General features: G+C 47.6%; 2 protein-coding genes across 8 annotated transcripts in view; one reads left to right on the top strand and one right to left on the bottom strand.

Moving 5' to 3' along the window:
- The window catches only part of JARID2 (jumonji and AT-rich interaction domain containing 2), a 248,102-nt gene extending 240,624 nt beyond the window's left edge, over nucleotides 1-7,478 (top strand). For all 5 annotated transcript variants that reach the window (XR_013993713.1, XM_081054709.1, XM_081054712.1 and 2 more), the window contains 2 exons: nucleotides 2,300-2,407; nucleotides 6,220-7,478. Coding sequence is in view for 4 of the 5 variants with exons in the window: in XM_081054709.1 (XP_080910835.1) it covers nucleotides 2,300-2,407; nucleotides 6,220-6,402 (291 nt within the window). In the remaining variant the exon portion in view is untranslated. The remainder of the gene's footprint in view (nucleotides 1-2,299; nucleotides 2,408-6,219) is intronic.
- A 1,328-nt stretch (nucleotides 7,479-8,806) lies between these two features.
- Nucleotides 8,807-18,262, bottom strand: part of DTNBP1 (dystrobrevin binding protein 1) — a 131,630-nt gene continuing 122,174 nt past the window's right edge. Inside the window, exons 9-10 of one of the 3 annotated variants that reach the window (XM_081054714.1) lie at nucleotides 10,461-10,601; nucleotides 8,807-9,188 (exon numbers count right to left, since the gene is read on the bottom strand). In XM_081054714.1, the coding sequence (XP_080910840.1) occupies nucleotides 8,971-9,188; nucleotides 10,461-10,601 (359 nt within the window). In that variant the 3' untranslated portion in view covers nucleotides 8,807-8,970. Of the gene's footprint in view, nucleotides 9,862-10,456; nucleotides 10,602-18,262 lie in introns of all 3 variants that reach the window. The other 2 variants (XM_081054715.1, XM_081054713.1) reach the window with 2 other exon arrangements.

An 18,262-nucleotide genomic window follows, 5' to 3' on the forward strand; every position in this document is an offset into this window, starting at 1 on the left:
CTCCATTTGGCCAGCGTCTCCGTGTCCCCACTGGCTCTTCCCGCTGTGCGTGTTCGTGTCTTAATCTCTTCTTGTAAGGACACAAGCCATATTGGACGAGATCCCACCTTACGACCTCATTTACCTTAATCTCCTCTTTAAAGGCCCGTCTCTAAATGCAGTCACATTCTGAGGTCCTGGGGGTAGGACTTCAGCCTATGAATTGGGGGTGAGGCGGTGGTGGTGGATGTGTCAATAACAGTCCATAACACCACACAGCCCAATTGAAATATCTTCTAGCTAGCCTTATTTTCCCACATGTATACTTTTAAAATGTATAATCAAGAAACATGCTGTCTTTTAAAACAAAGAGCCATAAGCATTTCTGCAGACCTTAAACAGCTTTGTAAACATCATTGATGAAGGCCGTGTAGTTCTGTGTCCATTCCTCTTTTTTCAGTTGTAATACAGTTTATAAAGTGGATGTATCTTTAAAGTCAGTACCTGTAATTTTAGGGCCTAGAAATGAAGCAGGGTAAGAAAAGTTTACAGTTAAATGAAAGGGAAAGTAAGTTCTTCAAACTCGCATCTGGAACATTGAAATCTGTCTTCTTTTGTGTATCTGTCAACGATGGATTATCTGAGATGAGAAGGGCCGAGAAGGCTGAAGGGTGGTGTCCTTGTGTCCCCCAGCCCTCAAAATGTGACTGTATTTGGAGGTGGAGTCTTTGGAGGTAGTTAAGTTCAAATGAGGCCTGATATTAAGGTGGCCCCTAACCCAGTCTCACTGGGGTCCCTATAGACGGGTGTGTCCGTCCCTCTTGTGACATGGAATTATTCCCGTGGGAAAGAACAATCATGTTATTTCCCGTGACTGTGAAAGCTGCTGACTCCGTGTGTGGCTGTGGTCTGTTCCCATGGTTCTGAGGACAGCAGCATGTGGGCTGGTTTTTAAGCTGTTCTACAGAAAGTTGTACCTTGAGAATTGTCACCTGGCATTTTTTTTATCAGCTTGAATGTTATTTCATAAAGCATATATCCCAAATCCATAGGTAAAACTTGGTTTGAGTTATAGTTACAATCTTCAGTGCTTGCATTTATAATAAGTTTGTGTAGTTTTGTTGACTAGGTTTCATATTTTTGTCCATTCCTGTCCCTAGCCCCAGGTGTCTGTAAAAGGTGACGTGTTTCTGCCAGTAAGTGTTGTTTCCTTATGCCTACAGTTTGTGTTCTCATTTTTCCTTAGAAACACTGAAGTCAGGAATCTTAGGTCTGTCCCCTAAATCTTGATAAAAAGGCCTGTGAACCTCTTGTGGCTTAAGGCAGCATCCCCCCCCCCCCTTTAAATTACATCATATGAACAGAACTGGAAGTCAGGGTGGGGGGATGAGAACCCACTCACACCAGGCAGCCATCCTTTCTCCCTGCCCTTTGGTCCAGCTCGCCCGTGCTGCGTGTCTGGCGGGTCATGCTGCCTGCCAGCGCTTGGTGTGGTCTTGAGGCCCGCGGGGCGCATTTGCACCACAGCCAGAGGCTTTGGTGGGGGTGGCAGGAGGGGCCTGTCTGGGTTGCAGAGGATTAAGAACTGTGATGGGTGGAGTTTCGGATGAGTTTGGACAGAGGCACTGGACCCCCCAGTGGTGTGCGGGCACAGCTTCCATGGAACCAGCTGCACTGACAGAGCCGCTGAGATGTCTTGGGTGTGTGCCGTGCATCGATCCAGAGCCATTCTGACACCTCTTCTGGGTCGCCTTGGAACAAAAAGTCTCAGAAGCACTTAGAATGTGAGAGCTTATAAACAAGTGTCCCATCTTCTAATGGAGCTTAGAACCTCTCAAAGGAAAGAACAGCAGAAATCTGGAGGGGACTCAAGGTCGCCCTTAGGTGCACACTGGAGATAGTTACTTGTTTCCTAGTGTGTTTCCCTGAACGTAAGACCTCGCCAGACAATCAGCTCTAATGCGTCTCTTAGAGCAAAAAATAATAAGATCCGGTCTTATATAAGACCCTGTCTTATAGTAAAATAAGACTAGGTCTTACTAATTTTTGCTCCGAAAGACTCATTAGAGCTGATTGTCCGGTTAGGTCTTATTTTCGGGGAAACATGGTAGTTGAAGACCTTGTTCCAGGTGATTTTTCTTTTTTTCCATCAATCTCCAATGTGTTTGAGTCGTGGCCGCCCCTTAGCGTGGACGATAGATGTCAGCGACAGGCCGTCTCTGGTTGATCCCTGGGAACTCTCCCCACTTTTCCGATCGCTCCTCCCTACACAGCAGTGTTTCGATCCCCTTCAAAGCTCAGGAGTGCTTCTTCCTTGTAGGTCGTGCAGGAGAATGAAAATGTTGTGTTCTGCCTGGAGTGTGCTTTGCGCCACGTGGAGAAGCAGAAGTCCTGCCGAGGACTGAAGCTGATGTACCGCTACGACGAGGTCAGTCCCCAGGGCCGTCCCGGGGGAAGGGGGTGCCCAGGGTCACCGGCCCTGGGTTTCTGTCGGCACTTGTGAGCCTCTGTCATCACCCAACTTGGGCAAGCTGGGCGTGCCTAAGACGAGTGCAGCCCCACAGTTCTAGGTGCATTCTGGCCGGACAGAGCCTGGCTTGTGGGAGAGTAGCTCTTTGTTCCAAGGTGGGGGAAATGGGGGCTCCAGACTGACCTGGAGAAACCCAGGGACCGAAACTGTAGAAATGTCACTTTTGCACACTTGGTTTCCTTCCTGTATTCTGCATGTTAACCGTAAGTGTGCCGAGGAGCCCTGCCCACACCTCCTCCCTGGCACCTGGCGGGGCTGCTGCGGTTCCCCCTGCCCACCCCCCCCCCGGCAGCACCCGCCAGCGTCCTGGCCACCAGCGCCTCGCTTTATAAGGGATTTGATTTCAGGATCTGGGTACCGGTGTCCCCAGTGCCACACTGTCTGCCCAGGCTGCTAAGGGCACCGGGGCCTGCGCTGTCACCTGGCCAGGCCTCAGGTCCAGAAAGGACAGGGGGGCTGCCTGTGCATGTGTCACACGACACCCCAAACTGAAGGTGGTCCGCAGGGGAGGAGGAGGGCCTTTTCTTCCCTCCCACCGGCTTCCAGGGCCTGAAAACGAAGCCGCTCTGGTCTCCACGTTCTCAGAGGAGCCGAATTCTAGGGCCCCGGAGACAGGGCCAGAGCAGCCTTCCAGGCCGGAGCCCATGGAGCCTGAGTCATTCATGAAGAGTCCCTTTCCTAACAGCCAACCACATCTGTGCACTTTGGCTTGTGGGGGTGTCACTTCCCTGGCGTGTGCAGCTAACAGGACTTGGCAGGGATTTCTGCTCAGAAACTCTTGTGGATCAGTGAGGCGAAGCAGCCTCCTGATGAGGGGAGCCCCACGGCACCCCCATCCTCACATGTAAAACGACCACTGTAAGGCTGGGGGCACTGGGGCGCGCGTGACAGCATCGCGGTGTTTTGGCAGAATAGGCGCCTTCCATCTCCTTTTATGGAAAAGCTGCAAACAGCAGCTGGCAGCTTTGATCTTTTCAGGAATTCGTTATCAAATCTCAGGTCGAGAACTTCAGAGCATGGAACACAGGCTTCCGGCAGCCTGCTGGCCACTTGCTAAGCTCCAGGCAGGGCCGGGGAGGGGCTCTGAGAGTCCCCCAGGCTCCTCGCCTGCAGGGAATTGCATCCAGCTCTGTCCTCACCCAAGAGCCCTCCGCTAAAACGTGGAGCCTCTGTCTCGTTCTGCATGTCATTCTGTGACTCCTGTTGGTGCCACCTTCTAAGCAAACCCCAGGTCCAGCCACTTCTCACCACTGCTAGTGCTCTGCCGCTTATGGAGCCGCGACTTACCTGCTCTGCACAGGGGCTTTCCCCCCGTTCCTTCCCCAGTTCCTGTGCTTCGCAGGTCTTTTCTGAGGCCCCCCCCACCCCCGTCTGCCTCAGGCTCCATGTGAAGCCCTTCCCTGTCAGTTTGTTGGTCTCTACAGTATAATAGACAGACCCCCACCATAGGTGTGCTTCCTCAGCTGAGGGATTGCAGGAAAAGTCCCTGCACCCGGGGCTCTCACCTCCAGAAGCAGCGAGCATGTGACTGTCACCCTCTCCTGCGGTTTATTGTTTATTCTACCATGTTTCCCCGAAAATAAGACCTAGCCGGACCATCAGCTCAAATGCGTCTTTTGGAGCAAAAATTAACATACAACTGGGTCTTATGTTAATTTTTGCTGCAAAAGACGCATTAGAGCTGACGGTCCGGCTAGGTCTTATTTTCGGGGAAACGTGGTAAGTGCTTCCAAGGTGCTGTGCAGTTGCCTCTTGAGGTATAAACTGGCAACTTGCTGGAACACACGGCCCTGCCCTCAGAGGGCACCTTTCCCTTCTTCACCCAGAGCCCTACTTGGAGCTCACCTCTCAGACTGCCATGGGGACCATGTCACCCAGGGTGGCCTGTCCACTGCTGTGCGCATGGCAGCCTCGGGCCTTTCCCGCTCCTGGAGCGTGGTCCTCATTGCTGCAGGGGCTACAGTGGCCACAAGCTGTGTGCCCGAAGCCGCCTTCCTGCTCCCCCCACCACCCCTGCTGGGATCCAGGGGCTGCCCCTGGGGAAGGACCGAACCCGGCCATCAGACATTGGAGCCCCGGGCAGGACCCGAGAGGGGACAGGGCATCTGTGGGGCTCTGGCCACGTCACATTTGATAGAAGCCTGTGTGTGGCTACACTGTAAGATTGGAAAGCTGAAAACAGACCTCTGCATCTTTCTTTTGAAGAGCATGTTCAGTGAAGGCAGTAACCGCTTTGTCCTGCTTCTTGGCCTTAACAGGAAATGTCAGAACACAGTTAAAAATAACCCCTCGGTGTAAGAACCACTCTGGTAACTGAGAGCGCAGCCACGGTAGCCGGGGCCTCTCGAAGGCGATTTCAAAGCTCTGTGTCACGGGGATTTGTTTCCTCCTCCCGCCCACTTTGTAGCTGGGTGTTGCGTGGGACCAGAGCCCTGCAGACAGATCTGCACGTGTAGCGTCTGTCCGTCTGCCGCTTAGTCATCGGTGCTGAGGAAGGAAAAGTGTTTAGAAGCCTCCTGCTTTGCCAGTGGCCTGGTTTATTTTAGTAAATGAAAATCTGCAAGTCTGTCCCGATTTGAACTGTGCTTTTATTTTTAATAGGGGACTTTCTAGTGCTGGGTTGGATTTCAGAAATAGCTTTCAGAGGACCGTCAGCTCTCGGGCTAAGCCCCCAAGTGCCCAGCAGACAAATTCCCCACGTTGGGCCCTTGGGTCACGGGTGAAGGCAGAATGTGCTGACTGCACAGTGTGTTGAGGTGGCTTTAGTCACATGTAACTGGGTTTCAGAGAAGCTCATCTATTTATCCCTTATTGGCATGTTCATTGTAAATGTTGTAAATGGCCAGAGAGATTAGTTGGTCACAAATGCACAGCGCTGCCCCTTCCCAGCGCGCCTTTAACCTTCTTTCAGCCACCTTTCACTTTTGTACGACGAGCGCCTCCGTTGCTGTTTCCAGAAGGCCAGAGAACAGGTGGCGTGACATGTTGGTTATGTGCCATTTTGATACTGCTTCCTGTGATATCTTAAAACTGGATGATTATGAGTTGTGTTAAAATTACAAATATATTTTTGATTAGCAAATTATAAGAATGCGTATTTCATCTGCCGTCTCCCCTTCACTGAGGACGGACAGCAGGTGAAGCAGGCCAGGTAACAGGGCAGCCAGTGAAACAGCAACTTCAGGCATTTGTCACCAGACAGAGAGCAAGTGAGAGGAGCGGAGTGGTGAGCTGGGGACCTGGGGTGGCAGCCGGCTAACCTTGTTACACCCCGAGGTGGTAGGGCTCACCCACGGAGGTTCCTGGTGGTCACCCTGCCGGAGTTTCTCTCCGAGTGTCTCAGGTGTGTGCGTGGTGAGGGCACTGGTACCCCAGGTGGCGTGCAGCTCTTAACAGTTACACATGCACTGTGTGGTGAGGAAGGGGAGGGCAGGGGCGGTCACGTGACGGACGGGGCTGGCGCTCCCCGCACCTCAGCCCGCACCTGCTGGCTTCCCATGAGAAATGGCCCCTTTCCCTCAGAAGGAAAGCACCTGACTGGCCGCGCCCAGTCGGGACACGTCCTCCAAGTCCCTGGTCCCTCCCAGCTCTACCGAGGCTGACAAGGTGCTGGCAGCCCAGTGGGCTCTGCTCTCCACGTGCCCCTGGGTGGCTCTGGGGACAGCTCTGCCGGTTTGTTAATTCTGTGTCTTCCTTTCAACCCGAAACAGGAACAAATTATCAGTCTGGTCAATCAGATCTGTGGCAAGGTAGCTGGTAAGAACGGCAGCATTGAGAACTGTCTCAGTAAACCTACACCAAAAAGGGGGCCCCGCAAGAGAGCGACGGTGGACGTGCCGCCCTCCCGGCTTCCATCCTCCGTGTCGTCCAGAAGTGCTTCGAGCTCATCGTGAAGCTGCCAACTCCGTGCTCAATCGAGATCTATTTTTTTGTAATTATTACATTCTAGTTTGGAGTACTTGCTGTAGGATACAAGCTGTCTTTGCACTAGCTCTAAAGAAGATTTTCTTCTGGTTTTAGAGAACTAATTTTGTTTTAGCATTAAACTGTTGAACTTTTTTTTGTACTTAGAATACCTAGATACTGCAGTCAGATTTTGGAAACTGCCGTATATTCACTGTTTTAAAACCCTTGAGGGGCTGTATTAATTCGTATTGCCCCTGTGGCTGACAAAAGCCTTTTTGTTTTGTTTTGTTTTTGTTTTTTTTTGTAACTGTTGGGGAAAAAAGGCTTTTTAACCCATTTTTGAAGAGGGTGAAGTTTGGAGAACAAATTTTAAAACCATCAGTCATGTGAGCAGATTTTTCTAGAGAGGAAAAGGGATAGGAGACACACACTCACTCACACACACAAAGAAACTTGAAAAGAAATGGCTTTACTTTGGCTGTCTTTTCTTCTGTCATGTGCAAGATGAGTTTGTAATTTTTTAAAACCGGAGAACCCCCATTTTGTTTCTTTGGGCGGTTATGGCAGCTGAAGGCGGACGTTGTTTCCTAACCATAGGCAAAATGAGGAGATTGGAGTGACTAGGTTCTCTTTACCAGCACATCACTATGCATCTGTTTAAGGAAGAAAGAAAAGCGAGAGAGAAGAAAAAGACTGCCTGCCTTGGAGGGGTCACGTGCGGGAAACCTGTGCCTGATTTCATTAGGAAATCCATTCTGTTATTTTTTGGTGCTGTTGGCTACTTTATCAAAAAACCCTTCAATAGCATCCTTAAGGAAAAAAAAAAAAAGGAAAAAAAGTGATTGAAGCCGTTAAGTGCTTCTTTGTCATAGACGTGCAATCTTTCTAACATTCCATCTTCATCTCACTGCTTGTTTCACACCTTCACAAGTCAGCATTAATCTTTCTTTTTAAATTTGTTTCGTTTATGATCATTTAGAGCCACTAGGAGGTCTGCAGTTCTTTTTGAATGTGAAAATGCATTTGCGCTCATCTTGTCTATTTTTTCTCTTCATGTTGTAACAAAAAAGAAAAAAAAGAAAAAAAGAATCCCATCCTTTTGTACATATGCCTGTAAATTGTTTTAAATACTTGAGCCTTTTTCTCGGTGGGGGGTGGGGAGGGGGGTGAGAAGACAAGATGAAGAAAAGCCTTACATTTCAGTTTCTTCATCGGTTGGATTGGATGCTTACAGGGTTTTTCTTGTAACATTTATAAGTGCTGCTTACATCACTGAACAACAACAAAATAATAATGGAGTAGCTGTTGCCCTTCTCCGGTTGTGTGTACAGTATGTGTGGAATAAAAAAGGGAAACTGTTTTCACAAGCTGTTCTTTGTTTCATACTTGGATTCACTGATCCCGTAGCTACCCATACTGCACTGAGCTTGCCAGTGGGACTGCCAGGACCGTCCTGTGATCCACTTCGTTGGTTGTTGTTGCAGAAGACTGAACTGTTTGGGAATATTTAACAATTACATAAACAGAGTCAAGTGTTTTCCAATGTGGTTGTCCGGTTTTTATGGCCTTGCTGTGTACTTTCCCTCTTTTTGACAGTGAACTTCTGCCTATGGCTTACAGTTTGACATTTAATTTATTAGCGCTGCTCTGCACTCCTCCCTTGGGAGGGAAGACTTCATGTTGTTTATTGCCAGTTTTTTGTTTACTTTTCAGGTTTGTACTACAAGGTTTAATAATAAAAACAAACTTTTTTGGACATTTGTCTGTCTTTTGGAAGATGAGTGAATGACGAGCTCTTTTCTGATAGGTGGGCAGAGGGCTGAGAGAGAATCCCCTCAGCCAGGGAGGGCGCAGACAACACGTTTTGATCTTGCTCACTTGGCATCTGCCAGTGGTGGTTTGAAGCCCCTCTGAGCAAAACCAAATGCTGTTTGCCTTTTATTTTCTGTGGCCCTGTGGGTACGGTGTGGCACTGTGACAATGGGCTGCGGCCGTCCATTGGCCAGGTGCTAGGGCTTTCCTCCGGCTACAGTGCCCCTCGGTCTGAGCAGACAGTCTCATTGCTCACTCGCTACTGGGCTGTGAGGGGTGACGAACGAAAAACACCCATCTCTGTGGGACCAGTGTCTTGTCGGGAATAAGGATGGTGCACTGATCTGGCTTATGTTTATTTCTCTTCCTCTGGGCCCAGAAGTTGTTCCAGTGTAAAGTAGGGGTTAGGTAATAATTGTGTAATGAATCAGATGAAAATCTGAGCTTTGTTAGAGCTGAGGTTAACTACAGTTATATTTTGAAGGAAGCAGAATTTTCTGTCCGAAGGGCTTTTCTCATTCCATGCTGAGCCGGTGTGTATTTAGAACCTTTCCATACAGACTGGCCATGGACTCGCTGTTTAAAGTCCTCAAACTTTATTGTTAGCTGTTATTTCAGTTTCTCACAAATTATTGGCAATTGTGTGAAAATCAAGAGCCTCCATAACACCCCCTTCCTTCACGGTGGGATTCTGCACACAGCGGAGTCTGCCTTCAGAGGTCAGAAAATGTGAGTGCCCAGATTTAGGAGTCACTGTCGTCGGTGTGTAAAGTGGCGAGGGCAGTGTCCACCTCAACTCCCTCCTCGTCAGACTGAACAATGGGGGACCCCCCACCTTCACTGGGGTCCTGGGTGGCTGGGTCAGTGCAGGCAGAGGATAAGGAAGGTGGCTTGGCTCGTAATTCAGAGGGATTTGGAACCTGAAGAGTAATTTCTTTCTGACCGATACTGGATTCAGGGCCTGCAACACAGAACAAAACCTTTGATAAAAGTGTAGCGATTTAGAATTGCTACTGAAGATGGTGGTCTGAACGTGTATCGATAAAAAGGGTGAAAGTGTCTTGTTCCGGTGAGCTGGGGCCTGCAGAACTCGGCTGCCCATTACAGTGCTAGAATGGTCCCCAGACGATGCTAAGTAGGTGAGGCCAGAGGCCAGGGGCCCTGCGCAGCCTTCCTGCAACATCTAGTGAAATGCTGTGCTGAGGCCCGAGGGCACAGACTACATTTCTCTGAGGAGCAACCTTAATGATCTAGGCTTACTTCTTTATATCCTTTAAGTAATTAACAAAATCAATGCTAAGGGAAAAACCTTTGATCTTTCAGCATTTCTCTAATTTCATGGGAAGTAAATAAGTTCTTAAAGGAATCGAAACTCTACGCAGATGATGGAGTCCCTGTTTCTAAACGTCTGCCTGAGTCTGGGAAAGGGGCCGCCAGTCCTGCCCCCTGCCCGGTCCCAGCTGGTCGGCGAGCCTCGCCTCCCGGGAAAACCCTTCTCACAGATGTGCTGCGACACGAGGACCGAGAAGTTGAAGACAGCACAAACTGACAACCCTGAGGCGCTGACTTCAGAGGAGGTGGGAGCTGTGCGATGGCCACACTGTCTCGAGTGGGACACGGTGCCGTGGGAGGACCTGCCTTGTGTGGAAAAAACGTGAACACTTTGTAGTCACGTTACGTAAGGAGCCCCACCCAGACGTCTGTTCTGAAATTTAAAATCTGTTGGGCCCGTATAGGTCTGGAGCCTCAGTAAATACTGAGTGGATGTGAAAATGTGAGGAGGCACTAAACGGACTCAAAGTGTCCAGAGGGGTGTAACTCATATTTCAAATAGAAGCTGGCCGCACACCTCGGCCTTGCCCACAGCAGAGATAAAATAGTTCATATGCTTGCTCAGAACAGTGCACGGCGTGTAGGCCACACAGGAGAGCTCCCAGCACCCCCAAAATTCTAATCGTTAAAATAACCACAAAACCCAACTCAAATTCTGAGACAGGAGGAGGTAAAACAAATTCGGAAGGTCTGTTCTTGGAAGGTGTTTGGGCGCAGCACCTACGATCTCGGACAGATTCGCGACTGAACAGCCCGTGTTTGGTGGCCCAGCACTGGCAGACCGGGCACAGGTGTGGGAACCTGGCTGAGCTGAGAGGCCTGCACCTGATCACTGTGTCTTCCCTCGGCAGGGAAATCATGTCAACAAGTATGAAGAAGACCACGCAAGTTTGTCACCTACCTACGACGGGGGACAGCACAGCGTTATCTTCACCTGAATTCAGAAAGACGTCCAGGGCCTCCTGGTCGGATACGTCCATCAGCTCCATCTGTTCCAGCAGGTCGATATTCACCTCCATGGACGACATGCTGCCCATGGGCTCTGGGGATGAATTGGTACAAGAAGAAATTACACTTGACCTTCAACAATACTTTAAAAAGTGAACTTCAACTCATTAGACTAACTGCATTATGTTTTCTAGGTATAAAATGCCTCCTGCTACTCCAAACTTTTAAAACTATTAGAATTCAGAGCGGTGTATTAACTGACACCTCCCAGCGTGGTACTTTCACTCCATCCCAGCTTACCTTGGTGACTGTTACCTTTTACACCTCCCTGCACAGCAGTTTCCCGGGACCCGCAGCCCTTGGCCTGCAGGTCCTGAAGACAACCCCATTTCTGCCTTAAGCAGTTCTGGGCTACCGGGGGTAGGGCGCTGTGGGAAAGAGGCTGACATTCCTGCAGCCACAGGAGGTGTCAGCACGCTCCCTGCCAGACACACCTCTGCCTTCTGCTGGCAGTTGCCCCTGAACTTGACTATCATTCCAGATAAAGTTTTCACTGCGCTTGTGACATTTCTCTAGTCTTCAGCCTTAACAGTAGACGGTGTTAGGGTACTGGTAAGCTGGCGCATCGATGAGCAAAAGGAAAAAAGCAGCCGACCGGCGAAAGGCGGCTAGCAGACCACCAGGAGCCTGTCTCAGCCTGGGTACCAGGTGAGCGATGCCTCCTGCGTGCGGAGTTCATGTCAACTACCTCTGTATTCCAGTTAATTTGAGTCTCTCTTGGCATGATGGTGCCTGGCAGATACAGATTATTCCTAGATGAACACATCCTTAACCTTGGATCTCACAGGCACATAAAAACAAACTCCACTTCAATCCCAAATTTAGAGCACACATGGAAATACAAATGAGGGTGAGCAGAAACAAAGAATTAGCATCCTCTCCCAAGAATTTTAAATGATTCTATTTTAATCAAAGGAAAAATGGAATAATAAACGAGGTTTCCAAAAAAGGCAAATAACTTCCAGATAGGAAAAATTTAATCACTGAAATTTAAAACTCTCGGCACTAGTTAAATCGAAGATTATTAATAAAAGCCAAAGAGAATATTAGTAAACTAGGAGACAAAATGAATAAATTAACCCTTTATATAGCAAAGAAAATGATGGGAAATAGGAAAGAGATGGAAAATGAAAAAGTTTACATAGTTCCAAAGTGAGAGAAGAGTGGGGAGCAGCCATATTCATGGAGGCTGACTGCCCTCCAGACTTTCTGAAAGATCTGAGGTCTCAGGTTTAGGAAGCAAAATATATTTCAAGCAGATAAAAGAAATCACCTACATCAACTGCAGTGAAATTGATGAACATCAAAAAGAAAGGGCAGATGAGGGAAGATAAGGAAATAATTAGACCGGCAGCTTCTCTACAACAAAAGCCTGAAGACTGGAATAATAAATTCAAAGAGGTGAGGTAAATGTCATTTCTCAAGTTGTCATTAAACAGCATTTAAGATCAAGTATAAGACACAAGCCCTGGCAGACAAAAACAGTACTTTCCCATAAGCCTGTGCTCACGAAAGGAAAGTGAGGACTCCCAGAAGGAAGTCTGAAGTGCAAGAAGTCTTGTAACTTGGAGAGTTGATATAAAACCTTGAATAAAATACTCAGCGTCTCAATTTGGGGAACTGACTGGCAGAGTTGGAGGACTGAGCGATAACGGTAGGAGAGGTGGGATGTGACGAGAGGAGAAGCAGTGTTACCCCTGTTGTACATGGCAGGAAGCTGGGAATCGGATTGTCTTTAGTGCTGAACTCACTGATTTTGTGGAACCTAAAGTAAGTGGTAAAGGTAGGTAATCACTGTGTTTAGCTGGGGGAAAGTTTATGTCGCTTTAGAAGATCCCACGGAAGTGGTAGGTAGCATCCCAAGCGACACAGCGGGAGCCAGGTGAAGAACGCCTGCTCTGGATCAGAGCTGACCAGGGTGGCACCTTGGCCCTGGCCACGGCATGTCGCAGCTACCTGACATGCGCAGCCTGACAGATGCTGGGGAGGGTGGCGCGGGAGGGGGAAGCACCAGTGCAGTGTTATCCTGCAGCTGCCATCCAGGCTGACTGGTCAGGGGACCTTGGCAGTGGGAAACTCGTTCCTGTGGGGGGCGCTCTTCCGCAGGGGGTGGGCCACCGCGGAGTGAGTGACAGGCAGGTGTGTGGCTGTAGAGGTCCGCGTGGCCTGGCGCTGGGCTTTTGGCCCTGCTATGATGTCGGTTTCCAGAGAGGCAGCAGGTCCCTTCTGTCTGTGCCGTCCTCTTAAAGGGTAGGAGTATAACTTGCAAAACTTAGCAGAGAAAAAAACTAGACTAAACTGAAAAGGATAGGAAAAGCTTTCAGGAAAATTGCACCAAATAAGTTGGTAACGAAGCCAGTCAGATATGTCACTAATCACAATAAATGTAAAAACCAAATTTACCAGTTAACAGATTACAGAAGTGAATTTAAGTGCTAAAACCTGCTATATTGTTTATAGGAGACTCCTAAAACACACACAGACACATTAAAATTTTTTAAAAAGTGGGAAAACAACTTTAAGAAAGCTGGTGTAGCTATATTAATATCAAACAAAACAAACAAGGGGAAATAAAAGCAATATTGAGGAAAAGGTTGTATGTACTTAAATGATTTTTTAAAGGTTCAGTTTGTCAGGAAGATAATTCAAAATTTCTGTTTGATTACGTATTTCGTAACTGCATTTTTAAAATAAAAAGTGGCTAGAATGACAAAGAAAGTGTAACATCCATAATCCTTGGGGGTAGGAGGGTTAAATAACTTCTCTGATAACTGATAATCCAAAAATTAGTAGTACGGAATATTTGAACAATCCAATTAACAGGCTTGATGAAATGGACACATACATAACCCATGCCTATCATTTAGAATCTTGTTCTCAAGTACACATGAAATATGTAAGAAAATTCTTGGTAACGAGCCATAAAGTCTTGAATATATACATACATATATATATACACATATATATATATAAATCCCATTCTTCAACCACAATTGAAATTTAATCAGAAATCAGCAGTTAAATGTAACTAGAAAGACCACACATTATTTTAAAACACATTTCTCAATAGTTCGTAAGAAATCTTGACAAATTACAAATACCCAAAAACTATTACTTATCAAAACTTGTACAATTCTGTTAAAGTGGTACCTTAGCAAAAAAAAAAAAAAAAAAAAAAAATCACAGCTTTGAATGCCTTAGAAGGCTGAAAATCAAGTCAAAACATTCTATTTAAATTAGTCCCCAAAAACCAAAAACTTAAAAAGTCCAGAAAATGCCCAGCACTAAAGAGGAGAAATGAATGAAATAACGATACAGTAGAAAGGAACAATAAAACTAAAAGTTGGTTCTTTGGAGAAAGCACTTAAAAATGAATACATTACATGTAAGATTTATCAAGAAAAGCAATGAGGGGTGGTTGGGTGTCTGAGTTAGAGCGTGAGCTCTCAACAACAAAGTTGGCGGTTCAATTCCCGCAAGGGACGGTGGGCTGTGCCCCCTGCAACTAAGATTGAACGACGACTTGGAGCTGATGGGCTCTGGAGAAACATACTGTTCCCCAATATTCCCCAATAAAAAAATTTAAAAGGAAAGCAATGAAAGGCACAAATAAACAATCTGAGGAATGCAGAAGCTTATCTAACCCCAAATACTTCAAAGATTGAAAAGAGTACTATGGACAATGTTATGCTAATATATTTGAAAACCAAAGACAAGCTGGGATAATTCCATAGGAAATTTGCTAAAATTAACAACCGGAAACTACTGTAACTATCAGAGGAAAAGAACAGGTAGTTCTTTCCACAGAGAAATCACTGGTCTCAGACAGCGACGGAGGCAGTTTTCTATTCGCCACTCAGGACACGCATGATGAGTGATCACCATGAGCACACAGAAAAATCTGTCCCACTTAGATGCCAGTTCTTGCTCAATCCAGAAACTTGAGGCAATGCCAGTCAAACTCTAGACAGGGTTTATCACAGAACTGAACATCTGACGTGAACCCTAAACAGAGAAGGACACAGCCAAGGCAGCTCTGAAGAAAAAGGAATGTATACAGGTGTGTAGAGGAGTGCAGGAACCGCTCTGCCACACACAGGACTTGGCACAAAAGAGTCTCCCCAGCTCGGCACGACTGCCCCTTGGGGCACATCGGCCTGTTGTGTGGGGCCGTCCTGAGCACTGATGGATGTTTGGCCGCAGCCCTGGCCTCTGCCCACTGCAGGATGCCCACAGCTTACCCCTCCCCTGATCACAACAAGCAAAACTGCCTCTAGACATTGCCAGATGTCCTCTTTGGGACAAGACTGTCCCCAGTTGAGAACCGCTGCTTAATTAATTGTAATTAAGATAGTATGGTTTTGGCTCAAGGCTAACAAATAGAAGAACGCGACAGAAAAGAGCTTAGAAAGGACTCCGTGTGTGGAAACTGACAAGACCATGTGAAGCACTGGGAAAAAACCGCTGGTGCTCAAACAGTTACTGCATTGGAAAAAAATTAAAGTTGGATCCTTACCTCACATAAACAAAAATCAACTGGTGATGGACTTAAGAGCCAAATGTAAAATGGAAAACATTAAAACTTTTAGTACATGTTCTTATAACTTGGAGTTATATCAAAGATATTCTTATATCCTTATAACAAACTTTTTTGTATGTCGGGAATATTAACATTTTAAAAATATCTGAAGCAAATATGGTAAAATATTAACATGTTAAATTTGGAAACATGGGTATGTTACATTATTTTCAGTTCTTTTCTGGATATTTTAAATACTTTGTAATTAAAATTCAAATCAGTAATGATCACAGTAAGTTTCAAAGTTCTAAATAAAACCCTCATGGGGAGATAATCATAGAAAGTTAAAATCACGAACTTGCAATTGGGTTCTGAGATATTTTATTCTGGATCGTTTTGCGTGGACACTGGATTTGAGGATAGGTGCATTTTTATCTATTCTGTCTTTTCTCACTTAGTTAATTTTACCAGCAGCCCCATATCGCCTCTTCTCTTCCCAGGGCACCGAGTCCAGAACACCCGAGGCCTGAGGCAGAGTATCTGAGGGCACAGGTGGCACCCTGGCTCCAGAGGTTGGATTTGCTGAGTAACCAACTCAGCAGAGATGCACAGGAAGCTGCGGGCTAATCGTGGGGCACAGCGGTGGAAAACGGGGCATCTGCAAGGTGACAGTTCGTCACTAACTGCACTGTCAATACCCTGGCACTCAGCAATAAAATAAAAGCATTAGCGCTTTACACAGAAAACGGCGTGGAAGGCAGAGCTGGGTCAGGATTGTACAAAGCACCCCGTATGTCCTGCGGGGCACGCGGTGGCACTGCTGGCTCTGCCCGGCCCCTCTTCAGGCACACAGGGCGCCTGCGCTGAGTCCTCGGGCCTCACCACCCTCCAACTGGTCACAGATGTCTCTTCACTCTGATCATGTTCTGGATAAAACTTCCTGTGCATGCCTTCGTCTTAATTGAAAAACAATGCTTTGGAAAGTGAGAAAAATTCAGAGTGCTATTTCTGATTTACTGGAATGAATCCAAAATACCACGTTCACTGTAGAGACTTTTTATTGTGATTGATTCTTCTAAATTAAACGTCCCGTGTTCCTCCTTGGAGATGAATACTTGGTAAGAACGGGACGCGTGACTCTCCCGGCTGGGCAGTCAAAGGGATGGTTCTGAACAGACTGTGCACACACGCCTGTCTCTCGTGTGAGTGTCTCTTCAGCTCTCGCTGAAGCAGAAAGCTAAAAAGCCCACACCCTCCAATCTTCTTCAGTGCTTTCAAAACCACATATTGGTAACACGTGCCTGACTCCATTTAAGTGCTCAAGACCAAAACCTTCAGTTCCCTAATGTTTATAAAGTGACGGCTGAGCACTGCTCTCTGCCCAGCTCTGTGCTCTCTGCCGCAGACGATCCCAAAACACGCAGTTCGTCCCGGTCTCAAGGCGCTTACCGTCAACAGGAAGAGGTACCTGTCGTGCTCCCATTACTACGTCCTCCTCCTCCTGTGTTCCTGGGGTCCCTGACAATGGCAGCGTCTTCAGGGGCACTTTCATTTTCTCTTTGCCCCCACTGGGCCCAAATGTGTGCTGACCACTTAGCAAGGACTCAGGAAACGTCTGCTGCACTAAACTGACGGCGGGCAGCACGAGTCCCTATTCCTGCTCTCCTCACTGCCCCACCCCTCCACGCCCTCTTGGTGTCATGTCTCTTATGCTCAAATCTTTGGATCAAATGAGCCAGGGTGTGTATGTCTGTTAGGGACCGAATATCTGCCCCCCCTCATCCCCGTTCATGTAATTAGGAGCTGGGGCCTCTGGGAGGTGCCTGGGTTTAGACGAGGTTACGAGGATGGGGCCCTCAGGAGGGGATCAGTGGCCTCCTAAGGAGGGACACCAGAGAGATCTCTCTCGTGTGAGGAGAATGAGATACATGTCAGGAGAGAACCCTGGCGGAACCAAATCTGCCAGCACCTTGATCTGGGCCTTCCAGCCTCCAGAACTGTGAGAAATGAACCTCTGGAGTTTCGCCACGGCCAGGCTGTGGTATTCGGTTACGGCAGCCCGAGCTGGTCCCTGGAGCACAGGCTTTTCCCCATAAGAAGCACCAGACATTACAGAAACCTAATACTAAACATACTCTAGGGAACAGATAGGCCGACTTTTCTAGATGAAGACAAGTTAGATCCGTGGGAAACAGAGGGAGAGCTGACTTGAGATAAAGGGGTTCAACTTTAAACCCACACTGCCCACCGTACGTTTACAAAGCAGTCACATGATGCACCCTCCAGTGCCTTCTGGTGCATTCACACGTTACCGTCCATTTGTTCTCTCCACACTATTTTCCTTCCTCATTCTTTGATCTCTTTAAACTCTCCTGGGAGCGGATAGTACTGACTGCCAAGGAACAGAGTGAGGGTAACAGATAAGTTGGGGGGTGCGGTGAGGGTCAGAGCACGCAGAACAGGGCCTGGCAGCCGGGGAAGAGGTCAAAGGTTGAGTACAGAGAGATTTGGGAAGGAAGGGGTTTCCAGGTGAGATGCCCCGGAGGACAGAGGGCAGGTCCACGGAGCAGCCCTGGCACGTCACACTGCCTGCGATGGAGGCTGCGCCCGCCCTCTGGTGCCAGGCTGAGGGGCACTAAGCCCGGCGCTTCCCACTGCCCCAGCCACTCCTGAGACAGCCAGGTCCTGGGAAGGAGAGGCTGGGAGAAGGAGCCTGGTACCTACCCGATTCCCTGCTCCTCACTGTGCTCTTGGGAAACATCAGAGACGCAGCCAAACATTCATGCATCTTGCTGCTCATCGTAGCACCATGTACAGAGGTAAAGAACCCAAATGTCCAACTAGGGAACTGGCTAAGTATATTAGGAACCGTGCTGACAAGGAGATACGGCTTTTAAAACATACCCTTTCAAAGAAGCTTTAATAATTTAAGGGGAAAATCACCATACAGCATTAGGAAAAGGTAGCTACAAAGCCAGATATGTATGTACAGTTTGATACCAATTATATAAATAGACTCATACACAGACTGGAAAGAACCACCTTAAAATAGTAATAGGGATTATTTTGTGCTATACAATATGGGTCATGCTTCTTTGGCCTTTTTTTCCCTAACATATTTCACATTTCCTAAATATCTTCAACTAAAGCTAGAACTATAGGAAGAGGCAAAAACA

This window comes from Rhinolophus hipposideros (assembly GCF_964194185.1).
Source record: "Rhinolophus hipposideros genome assembly, chromosome: 8".
Lineage (NCBI taxonomy): Eukaryota > Metazoa > Chordata > Mammalia > Chiroptera > Rhinolophidae > Rhinolophus > Rhinolophus hipposideros.